Source organism: Sminthopsis crassicaudata, chromosome 3 (assembly GCF_048593235.1).
Source record: "Sminthopsis crassicaudata isolate SCR6 chromosome 3, ASM4859323v1, whole genome shotgun sequence".
Taxonomy (NCBI): Eukaryota; Metazoa; Chordata; class Mammalia; order Dasyuromorphia; family Dasyuridae; genus Sminthopsis; species Sminthopsis crassicaudata.
In genome coordinates, this window is record NC_133619.1 from 638,260,389 (window position 1) to 638,272,787 (window position 12,399).

A 12,399-nucleotide genomic window follows, 5' to 3' on the forward strand; every position below is an offset into this window, starting at 1 on the left:
AGGAGTTGGATCTAATATATTTATATCACCAAGTATCCTTGAAAGATTTCTGATTTAATGTTGAGGAGCATAGCAAACTGGCCTTGAAGCTTGGAAAACTTGTTTGAGTTCAAACCTCTGACACATACAGAAGTTACTTCATTTAACTTCAAGGAAACTCCCCAAGACTTCGAGTTGCCAACAAGGTGCTGAACTCTAATGATTCAGGGAGTTGCTTCACCAGGATTTTCCCTATCAATCCATAGCCATATCATCTATCATGACAATAGCCATCTTCCTTAAAGTGTCACATTGTTGGTTGTTCTCAGAGTGCTAATGAACTAAAATTTAAGTAAATTTATTCATATGAAATTTTCCTTTAAAAAAAAGAAAGAAAGAAAACATAGAATCATTGATCATAGACCAGGAGCTAAAAGAGACCTTGCTGGCCATCTAGTCCAACCCCTTCATTTTACAAACTGATACCAAGAAATTGAAATGACTGTAAGGTCATGTAGGCAACAGAGCTCAAGGGTCAGATTCAAACCCAAGTCCTCTGACTCCAGAGCCAAAATTCTTCCTACTTCCCACATCACCTCTTAATGAGGAGAAAAAGACACGTATAATTCTCATTTCCTTAGGGAATTAGAGGATCTTTGGCATGAAACGTCACAGACATAAACCTTGTGTCTCTTGATTTTAATGAACAGTTTCCCTTTGTTACAGGAAAAGGCTCAAGGGAGCTGGAGAAGGGGGACAACATTCAGGAATTACTAGGATATACAACCAAAAGCTGTTAATTATTTTTAATGCTTTATTTGAAGAGAAGAATATCCAGCACCTATCACATTTCTATGCATACAGTGGCTGCTTAATAATCACTTCTTAAAGTGAATCAAGGTCAAGTGAGTAGACTGAACAAGTTCATTTCTGAAGGAAGAAGAAAGGAAGACACTATTCCCAACAACAAACAGAAACTGTTCAGCATTCTACCTTCTAAGTCCCTTCTGATGCAGAATATCTGGTATCAGATGCTCAGAGACCAGAAGACCTGTGTTCAAGGTCCATCTCTGACCATCCTGGCAAGTCACACTGGACAAACCACTGCAGCTAAGCTGGCTCCGGTGACTCCCTGAGACCAGTTACTAATAGTAGAGGTAGACTTGAAGACTGTATCAGGTGTTCCCTCCAACCACAAAATCAAAGATGTCATGAAGAGGAAAATCATGTTGCCTTAATGCCTAATCTCAGATGAGTTTCCCAACACCCTTGTGAAATTGGTGTCATGATATTGTTTCCTTCATTTGCAGAGGTGGAAAAATTAAAGGGACTTCTCCCTGGTTGCAAGGCTCAGGAAGTCAGGGTCACAGGAAGGATTTGAAACCACATCTGATTCTGATCCCAAAGTCAACACTTTTTGTTTTGTCAAGATATGCTTTGAGCCCCTCTCCTAGGACAGAGGCTTTCTGATCACTCAGTTGAGATACAAGAACATGAAGGATAATTCTGACTCCCTCTCTTAGGGGATAGACTGAATATATAGCATGTAAGAAGGAGGTTAGAATACGGGAGGAACCTTCAGAATTGGAGGAAATTCAAGTCACTTACTAGGAACATAGGATCATTATGGATCTAAATTTGGAAGGGATTTCAGAGGCGACCCATTCAGTTCATCAGTGAGTAAATTGTATTTATTTCTAACCTCCTCTCGGCTCAAGATTCCCTCATCCGAGGATAGTAAGTGGTGCTACGTCCCTTCCAGGATCTGCTCCCCCTGGCTGACCTCTGAAATGGTATGTTTGATGACAAGAGAAAGGTTGGTTCAGGGGCAGCTTCTCCAGGCTTCAGCCTCGGCTCCTTCAGCGGGGGAGGAATCCAAGCTTGTAGATGGGAGGCACATTGCCCACTCCACTCTCCCTAGGAGTGAGGTCAATGCTAGCAGGAACCATGGAGGAGCTCAGGGAGAAGTTCTGTAGGATGGTGGTGAGGAAGAGGAAGAGCTCCATGCGGGCAATGCCCTCACCCAGGCAGACTCGCTTTCCTAAAGGATGCAGAGAGGAGTGTCATGGAGGCCAGTCCCAAGGGGACCCCACCTCCCAAAAACCACCTTAGAAGTGCACAAAATACTTCCTTCACCACCACCAGGTGAAAATAGCAACATCAATGTTTTCTTCCAGTTCCCATAGTATCAGAGGGTGAGAGCTAGAAGAGATGTCAGCACCCATCTAGTGGAAACCTGTCACTTAACAAGGATGGAAACTGAGATACAAGAAGGTAAAGTGACTTTGGTTGCCATTTCTCCAGCTGGAAGGGACCTTGGAGGTCATCTGGTTCACGTTTCTCATTTACACATGAAGAAACTGAGGCTGAGAGAAAGAAAGTACCTTGCCCAGGCTCTCTCTGGGGGAAAATGAGAGGACTGGGACTTCAGCCAGCAACCAAGTCTCTGGTCCCCAGTGCCTGTATACAAATTAGCTATGTATGAAAAAAACCAGAGGGACCCAAAGATCCTAATACAAGGAGGCAAATTCGGATCTCATGAGTAAACTAAGACATGGAGAGATTCGATGTATGATCGAAAATACAATATCAGAAAGGTAGGTGTATCATATTCCAAAGGAGCAGGAGAGGCAGCAGAGGGGCAATGCATCATAAAGAGATGAATTCATGTCAACATATTCAGGAAATAGAGCAGCAGGGCAGAGGGCAGTTGGAGGAACACCAGCAGAGAGAAAAAGTGATATAATTTCTTCTGCAAACTTCTCCCCTTGGATACCTTGGTGAAGGTTTGCTTTGATTGTTGTCCTTCATGCTCAAAGTGAACTACAATAATATTACTATGTTAGCTTCAAGGTACAGTGTGTCCAACTCAGGTTGATCAGGCCAATAAGCCCTAGCACAGGTTGGGCACAAATAGACCCTGTGAACATTTGGAGGGGAGCTGTCTAATTTTATGCATCTCACATTTCTTTGGAGCTTTTTGCTTTTGCTGACAGAGCTATTTGAAAGGATAGATTTGCAAAGGAAGAGAAATATAAAGAGAGATACATTTATATTACATGTCATGTGATATATGCATTCTATATTATATTTCTATATAAATATTAAAAATATAATATAAATATAAAAAATATATAATATAAATATAAATATAAAAAGATACAGTTTGTATGAAGGGAACATCCGAGGATATTGGGGTTCCAGATTATCCAACATGCCCCATCTTTTTCCATAGCTTCTCAGCTTCTAGAGACAGCCTAGGGCTGGTTGTTTTTAACTGATCCTTGAGGGAAGGGTGTCCAAGGAGAGTATCTATGGGCCTTGGGGTTAGTGCTTACCTGAAGAAAAGGGAATAAAAGCTTCACTCTTCTTCAGAGATCCTTGAGCATCCAAGAAATGACTGGGGTTAAAGTCATAAGGCTTCTTAAAGTGCTTGGGATCATGCAGGACTGTGCTCAGGAGAGGGTACACTTCAGTGCCCTGCCACAAGAGGGGAGAGTCACCAGAAACAGAAAGTGAGCTCCATGAAATCTTCCCCATCTGGCCCCTCCAGAGCCTGCTCATAACCTTGCCAAGGCCGAGATCCAAGGGCATCATGAGCATTGAGATTTGCAGAGATGCTGGGCCAAGTCACAAGTTACGGTAGACACCAGGAGACCGGATCATCCTGAGGCACGGCATAGAGAAGGAGGCAGAGAGAAGATTGCCCACCAGTTTTCACTCACCAATAAAGGCTGGAGTCTGGCATTATAAAATCACCAGCATATAGTTGATCTAATCCAATCACCTTATTGTATAAATGAAGAAACTAAGGCAGATAGAGAAGTGATGTTTTCTCTCAACGGTTCTCTCATTCTCGCCATATACAAAGTGGATACAATTTTGTTGTCAAATTCTCTTCTCTCCAAACTTTAATTTTTTTTCCCTATAAAACACGTGCCTTAGAATAGAGCTCCACACTACCTTGTCTTCTGTATGGGTTCTTAGAATGCCAGCAGCCTACTTTCAATGTTCTTTTTAATCTGGAAATGTTTACTGAATAACTCAAGAACCCTCTCTTTCTATGTTCTAAGTTTCCTTTGCTTGACATTTTCTGGTCCATGTACTCAGAACCCGTAGAACTCTGTCCTATTTTCTATGGTCTCACTGCCTTCCAGGTTTGACATTCCATGTCCTAAGGGACACAGGCAGGTCCCCTCAACCTAGAATGGAGTCCTCTAGTTGTGATCTTGAGTTCCTTTCCATGAGTTCGAAGTGAATAGCTCAAAAGATCCTGATGATGCTATTGGTTTTTACCTTGGGAATAAGGTAGCCCCTGAAGGAAGTATCCTGGGTCACACAATGGGGTACCCCCATAGGGATGAGGTCACTGAATCTCTGGATCTCATGGATGACGGCATCTGTATATGGCATCTGGACTCGATCTTTGAGCTCCGGAGGACGATTCCTCCCAATCACCCGGTCGATCTCATCCTGGACTTTCTCTGGAGAAGAGGAAGGGACATATAAACCCACTTCATAGGAAGGAGCACAGAAAGAAAACTGGGTATATATGCACGTGTGTGTGTTTATACACATACATATACATTGTATGTTTACAGATACATATATGTGTGTATATATATGCCTAAGTGTGCGTAGACATATTTTACATAAGTGAGTGAATTGATCCATTTAGATGGACACCAGAATAGCTCTGAGGAATCCTTGGGTGATTGCTTCCCACAGGGAAAGTTGAAATTTATCCAGAGCAAGGACACAGTCAAGGAAAATATGCTCTATTCCTCACCCCTCGAGTCCTTTCTCAGAGTCCTTTGCCAGAGATGGGGGCTTGAGAACTGAAGCTAAAGAAAACCTCTCTAGCCAATCTTCTTGTTGCCAATTATAACAATGTCCCTCCCTCCACCCAGACTCCACCTCTACTCAAATCCTTTGCTCTGCTCCAATCTCTGGGTAGAAGAGTCATTCCCTGTAGCTGCCTCCATTTACCCACCTGCCACCCAGGGGTATTTGAGGAGGATGAGGCAGCCATAGCGCAAGGTGGTGCTGGTCGACTCAGTCCCAGCAAAGAATAGTGACAAGACAGTGAGGATGAGGTTTTTGTAGTGGAACTCAGTGCTAGCATCTCCCTTTTCCTAGAGGGAAAAAAAAGGGAGGAAAACAGGGAGAAAGATAGAGGAAGAGAACATGGGTTATCCCTGGAATCTCGCCTTCCACCCCTTCTTCTCACCTCTCTCATTAAGGCTAAGTCTCTTGGTGTTTGGTTCTCTCTAAATTCCTCCATTTTGGTCTCCCTCTGTACTTTCTCTTCCCTTTTTTTCAGTTTGTCTCCCTCCTTCTGTCCCTCTGATTACATTCTCTTCCTCTATCCCCTTCTATCTGTCTGTCATTCTCACTCTTTCTATCTTCTTTTTGCCTCTTGGACCCTCTTTGCTGTCTGCACACACACACACACACACACACACACACACACACTCACTATGGCAATACTTAAAGAGGAGGAAATGGATTGCCCACCTTCTCCATACGGAGTAGATACACATCAATGAAGTCTCGGGGGGCACTGGGGTCCAGGCTCTCTTTGTGCTTCTCCACACTATCAGCAATGTAGGCATTGATGACTGTCAAGTTGCTGTAAGCACGCCGATGGGGACCAGGAAAGAACTTCAGGAAACCTGAAAACAGCTCATACAACTGATGTGGAGGAAAGAGGAAAGAGAATAAAATAAGCAGTTGGACTCACATAGACCCAGGACTCTTTCAAGCCTGAGCTCCACCCCACCTGTTCCAGCCCCGTTGTCATTTCTGCAATGTTCCTGCTCCCTCAATCCTTCTCTTCTGTGTACTCCTTTCTGTGTCCTATTATTTCTGTTTTCCTTTCTTTGTGTCCTCCCCTCCCTGGGTCCCTGTATCCTTTCTCCATATCCTTTGTTCTGATGTCCTCCAATGTCCTCTATTCTTCTCTTTCTTTCTCTGTTCTCCTTTCCCCCCCACACCCTCTCTCCCTGTGACCCCAAATCCCACCTGGCCCCAGGTAGAGCTTATGAGGGCAAATGTTTCATTGAATCTGTTCAGCAGGTCTTGGAATTGGTCATCATGATAGGAAAAGCGTTCACCAAATACAATGGAGGAAATGATGTTGGCCGTGATGGAATGGAAGAGGAAGGTGGGGTCCAACAGGGCTTCTGGAGAAAGGAGAGAATGGAAAAGGAGTGAAAGGAATGGGAAAAGAATGGAGAGAAAGGGTCAGGAAGTCAGTGGGAAGCTCTTGTGTCTCCTGTGTCTCTGCTTCTTTGTTCCTCTTTATTTCCCATTTCTTTCTTATTTCATGTTTCTGTCTCTGTAAAATTGCTATGTTTCTAACATTGTACCAACAATCACCACTATTCCAACCCCAACTCAGCATCTGGGGAATAAAAGTTCCTTCCCTCCCCCAGGGTCTCTCCCCAAACATTTATGCTTCCCCAGTGGTTAGGTTCTGTTTTTTCTCTTTCCCACCTTCTGTTTCTGGGCCAATTTCTGTAGCTCTCAGTGTGTCTCTCTATATAATTCTCTCTCTCAATATGTCTCCCTGACTATCTCTCTATCTCTGTTTCTAGTTGTGACTGAATGTTTTTCTCACTCTTGGATTTCCGCAGCTCCTCCACCAGGCACTGAGCCTCCTCTTGGATCCGTTCTTCAATGCTTCTTTTCCCCATCCCAAAATCCCGAAGAGTGGCCAGAGAGAATCGGCGCAAAGTCTTCCAAGTATGACCATTGGCAAAGACAACCCCTAAAGGCAAAAATGGATGGCGTTTGGGATCCCATCCTACTCACATCCTTCCTTCCTCAGATCTCTCCTCTCTCTTGACTTCTTACTCGTCCATATTCTCATTTGTTTTCTCTGTCCATCCTGATTCCCCTCTCTTTACCTTCAACCCCCACCTGTCTCCTTCTCTGGTCCTCAGTCTGAAGTCCCTCTTGCTTCAAGCCTTACCACCACTTTGTGCCTTTTCCCCAAACCCTGCCATGGCCTGACTCACTCACCCTGCCCCTGGAAGACTGAGTCAACCATGGCGATGGGTCCTCGGCCACTGAACTCCTCAGCCTTCTCCACCAGAGCCTCCTTCACAGCCTCGGGCCCACATAGCACAACCACAGGTCGGGAACCCAGATAGATGGTAAATACATCCCCATACTTGTCCCGAAGCTATGGAAAAAGCCCCATTTCATTAGATCCCAATTGACACAATGCATCCCCCTTCATCTAATGGAGGGGAATGTCTTTAAAATGGAAGGTGTTCAGGCCCCCTTGTAGCAATAACCTTCTAAGTTCTGTGTTCTAAAGTTCCCCCTCAACAACTCTGACATTCCATGTGTTAAGGTCTCTCCTAATTCTGGACATTCTGGGTTCCAAGATCTCTTCCAGCTCTGGTATTTTATGATCTACATTCAAAGAACCCATCTAAGTTTGCCATTCTATGTTTTAAATATCCTTCCAGCTCTGATGTTCTATGCTTCTAGATGGTATCTAGAACCACCCTCCTCCCAATCATCTCAACCTAACAATTCAGCGTCAGAGACTGAAAATTTTTCTCCTCCTCCAGGATTTAGCTCAATGCTTCTCTAGTAGTCAAGTAAGAATAAAATAGTGGAGCAGTGGAATAGAGTAGGCATATAATACACGCTAGCAACTAACTATAGTAACCTCATGTTGGACAAATGTAAAGATCTAAGTTTGGGGAACAAGAACTCACTCTTTGGTGGAAATTACAGGAAAAATTGAAAAGTAATCTGGCAGAAACTAGGCATAGACCAATATCTTATACCATTTACCAAGATAAATTCAAAATGGATGTATGAGCTAGACATAAAGGGAGATATCATCATTGAATTGGAGAACATAGAAAATATTACCCATCAGATTTCTGAATCAGAGAAGAATTCATGAATAAATAAGACATAAAAAGCATTATGAAATGTAAAATTAAGCCTTTTGATTACACTAAATTAAAAAAATGTTGGACAAATAATACTAATATGGCCAAGATTAGAAGAAGGAAAGCAGATAATTGGGTAGTGGGTGGAGTTTTATAGCCAGTTCAGATAGCATTTCATATCTCAAGTGCTGAGTCAAATTATAAAAATATGGATAAGTCCCCAAATGATAACTGATCATATGATATGAGCAGATCACTTTTAGAAAGAAAAAAAAAAAGGAAATCAAAGGTATATATAATCATGTGAAAAAATGTTCTGTCATTATTGATTAGAAAAATGGAAATTGAAAGAATTCTGAGGTATATTTCTACACTTATCAGATTGGCTAAAATGGTAGAAGGAGAAGGACAGATATTGGAAAAATCAACTCACTGAGCTGATCCAAAAATTTTGAAGAGCAATTTGGAAATATATCCAAAGAGGTATAAAACTGTCTATCTTTTGACTCAACAAAATCACTATTAGGTCTGCTTCTCAAGGTGATCAGAGAAAAGAGAAAATAATTTATATGCTTTAAAATATGTGTAGCAGCACTCTTTGTGGTGGTAAAGCACTGAAAAGTGAGGGAATGCTCATAAACTAGGGAATGGCTGAACATATTATGGTAAATGGATGTAATGGAATTCTATTGTTCCATAACAAAGGATGAGCAGAAAAACCTGGAAATATTTACATGAACTGATGCTGAGGGAAGTAAGCAGAACCAGGAAAACATTGTACACAAAAACAGCAACATTGTGAAATGATCAACTTTGATACTTAGATTTAAGATGATTATAAAATCAATGATTATAAAAAAAATTACTCATACATATATACTATCAAAAAAATTGTAATTATAAAATTAATTAAAAAAAAGAAAAAATTTTAAAAATTAAATCAATGATTTAAGACTCATAAATTATAAAAAACTCATTATGTAAAATGCTATCTACAACCAGAGAAAAAAATATTGGAGTCTGAATATAAATCAAAACATACTATTTTCACTTTGGGGAGGGGGAGGTTCTTTCTCATGATTTTTCCCTTTTACTTTAATTCTTCTTTCACAATATGAGTGATGTGGAAATATATTTAATAGAATTGTACAATCTATATCAAATTGCTTACCATCTTGGGAATGAGGGATGGAAAGCAGAGAGGGAAGGAGAAAATATCGAAAATCAAAATCTTATAAAAATAATGTTTTAAACTATCTTTTAAAATTTAAAAAGATAAATAAAAGCAAAAGATTTATAACAGCTCTCTGTGATGACGAAGCACTGAAAAGTAAAGGGATGCCCATAAATTGGGGAGTGACTAAATAAGCTGTGGTGTGTGATTTTGATGGAATATTGCTGGGCATTAAGAAAGGACAAGCAGACAAGTTTAAGAAAAACTTGGAAAGACTTGTATGAAATGAAGAATGCAGAGCAAAATGAGCAGAACCAAGACAACACTGTATACAGTAACAGCAATATTATTCAAACAGTAAATTAAGCTATTATGCATTAATATTATCATTCAAACCCACTATAAATGACTCAGAAAGAGAACTGATATATAGAAATTAGACACATACACACATGTCTATAAAGTTGGTCTTCTCTAATGGGAATTTGGAGTTCAAAATCTAACAATGCAAGTCAATCAATAAACATTTAAAGAATCGATAAAACATTTAAATGAGATATTGAAGGCCCCTACTTTTCCCTTCTCCTCCCTTCAAAGTACCTTGTTCCTGGATCCCCCTACCAAGGAGTCAGACAAGGAGGGACAGAAAGCTTGTGCTCATTCCTGGTGGGTAGTGAAAAGGACAATTCGGAATCTAGATTTACTGTGTCCATCTCCACATCAACCCCCCTCCCATGCCTAAGCAAGGTACTGATGCTGGTCTAGTAAACAATACTTTTTTAACTACCGCCCCCCATCCTTTACCTTCTTCACCAGAGGAAAATGGAGGCTTTAAAAAACTCAGAAAAATCCAAGCCCTGACTTCCCTTCCCTCTAAAAGATCACAGCCCCCATGCTGTTTTGTTTTATTGGGTTTTAAGAAGCAAGAATAGAGTGAAACTGAATAAAACCCAATAAAAACTCTCTTCCAGACTATCAGTTTTAATGCCCGCATACTAGTCTGGTGAATCTCAAAAATGTTTATCCTTCACCAAAGAGGAGGCAAAAAAGAAAATGAGGGATTCAATCTTCTACCCATTCTACTTCCTCACTTCAACAGGATCCACTCCCTCCAGAAAGAATCCTACCCCCCTTTCCCACCATGACTGAACTTCCCCCCCCATTTGCAATTATGAATCATCTCAAAGCCCCTTTTCTTAGAGAATAGCCAAGAGGGAACCTGTGTTGGACAGCAGCCCCCAAGGGCTGAGGAGGGGCCCAGAAAGTCCTCCCAGTGAGGGATCTCAGAGCACTGATTCCAAGATAAGGGAGTTAGGGAGGAAACATTCCTAGACCCCAGGAAAAGCTCTAGAAAGTCATTTGCCTCTCCCTACTTTCTTTCCAGTGAATGATCTCAAAGCGTTCATCTTTCATTAGGAGATCTTAGGGAAACTGAGGCAGACAGCATTCCAGCCACCTCCAATGGCTCCCAGGGACCCAAGCACGTCCAGCCACACAGTCCTGAGGTCCTCACCGCCAGAAAGGATTTCAGGAGGCCATGACGGTCCATCTGCAGCAAGTTGCCCAGTAAAGGCAAAGGTCGTGGACCTGGGGGGAGGTGGCCTCTCCGGGAAGCAGGGCGACCCCGGGTCAAGAGGAGCAGCAGCCCCAGAAGGGCGGTCAGAAGCAGGAGCCACACAGAATCCATGGCCTGAGCTCTGTCCTCTCTGCACCTCCCTGCAGCCTTTAAACCCCTTCCAACAACAAAGCTCCTCCCTGGCTCGGCCTCCTCCTCCTCCCCTCCCACTCCACACCCAGCTCCAGCTCTGGCAGGGTGACTGACAGCAGCTCCGCCTCCTAGGTAAATGGCCTCTCTGCCTTCCCATATTCCTCCCTGCTCCCTGACCTCACCTCAGCCCCCCACCCCCTGCCCATGGCACGCAGGGCATCTCCAGGGAATGGGATCCCAAAGTCCCTGCGACGTCTCCAGCCCCCCTGCCCCTGCTCCTGCCGCTGCTCCTCCCCACCTCTGGGACACTGCTGCTACTGTCTCTCCTCTGGCTCTCTGTCTCTTCCTGGCTCTCTCTTCCCTCCCTTCATTACCTGTTTTTCCTTGTCCTACCTTGGAGAGAGAACTATAAAAAACACTGATGTCAGCTGAACTCCCCGCCCTGGAGCTGATTCTTGGGGTCACCAGGGTGCATGACAGGTCAACCTGAACTTTCCTGACCCAAATGGAGCCCTGACCTGCCCAGCCCGACCAATGGAGTTGATTCTTGGGGTCACCAGGTCAACCTGAACCTTCCTGACCCAAATGAAAACCTGCCTCCACCTCCCTTTGCAGCCCTCTCTGGACCCCCTACACTCCAACCTTCCTCCCTCCCCCTGAGGTCTCACCTGAGGCGACAGGAGATCGCTCCTGCCTTCTTTCCCCAAAGCTTCCACAAAGAGAAATCAGGAAAAGTGGGAGGCAGAAATCTTCCCAGAATATGACAAGACTTGGAGAAAGAGATGCAAAGGCAGGTATAGGGGAAGGGAATGGAGAGGGGAAAGGGGAAAAAGGTTTGGGGGTACAGGGAAAGAAATAAGGGCAAGTGGAGACCAAGAGAGACACTGAAAAAGAAGGCATAAAAGAACCAGAAGTCCAGAATCATAGATCTAGAGCCACAAAGAATCTTAAAAGCCATTTAGTCCAACCATATCATCTTATAGAAAAGAAAACTGAGACCCAGACTAGGCAGAGTACTTTCCCAAGGCCACACAGGTATTTGACAGAACTGAGAAGGGAACCTGAGCCCTCTGACCCCCAAATCCAACACTGTCCACTGAGCTATACTACTAAAAAGGAGTGAGAGAGACAGATGAAGAAGAGGTAATAGAAGAAAAATAGAAAGAAAGAAAAGGGGGAAAAGGAGAATAAAGAAACCAGGGAAAGAGAATGGAAACAAGACCAAGAAGGGAAGAAACAATTACAGAGAGGGAGACAGAAATGAAAAAAGAAAGATAGAAAAAAAGAGAGAAACTCCCAAAGGGGGAGGATAGAGAGAAGGAAAAAAGATGGGGCAAGGGGAGAGAAGGAGGGAAAGAACAGGAAAGGAGAGAAAGAAAAACAGACTAAAAAGAGGACAAAAAGATTCAGAGAGAGACATAAATGGAAAAAAAGACAGAATACAGATACAGGGGAGCAGAGAGGCTGAGACAGCAACTGAGGCAGAAATGAAACATCAGTGTCCCTTAGAGGCTTTGAGTTCAAAGCTGAGCCCATGGGAGATACACAGACAGATGAACAGGTTAGGAAAAGGTAAAAGACAGAAGGGAGCAGCTTCCAAGGGCACCAGGATGGATTGC

The 12,399-nt window shown here is 43.0% G+C and overlaps 1 protein-coding gene across 1 annotated transcript; it reads right to left on the bottom strand.

Annotated features, from left to right (window-relative positions):
* Positions 1-778: 778 nt before the first annotated feature.
* Positions 779-10,826, bottom strand: LOC141564416 (cytochrome P450 2B4-like). The gene is made up of 9 exons (XM_074306878.1): positions 10,586-10,826; positions 7,006-7,168; positions 6,602-6,751; positions 6,004-6,164; positions 5,497-5,673; positions 4,973-5,114; positions 4,276-4,463; positions 3,318-3,459; positions 779-2,020 (listed from the first exon to the last, which is right to left on the bottom strand). Exons 1-9 carry the CDS (start codon positions 10,757-10,759, stop codon positions 1,839-1,841), a joined length of 1,479 nt encoding a protein of 492 aa, XP_074162979.1. The 5' UTR covers positions 10,760-10,826; the 3' UTR covers positions 779-1,838.
* Positions 10,827-12,399: the final 1,573 nt, after the last annotated feature.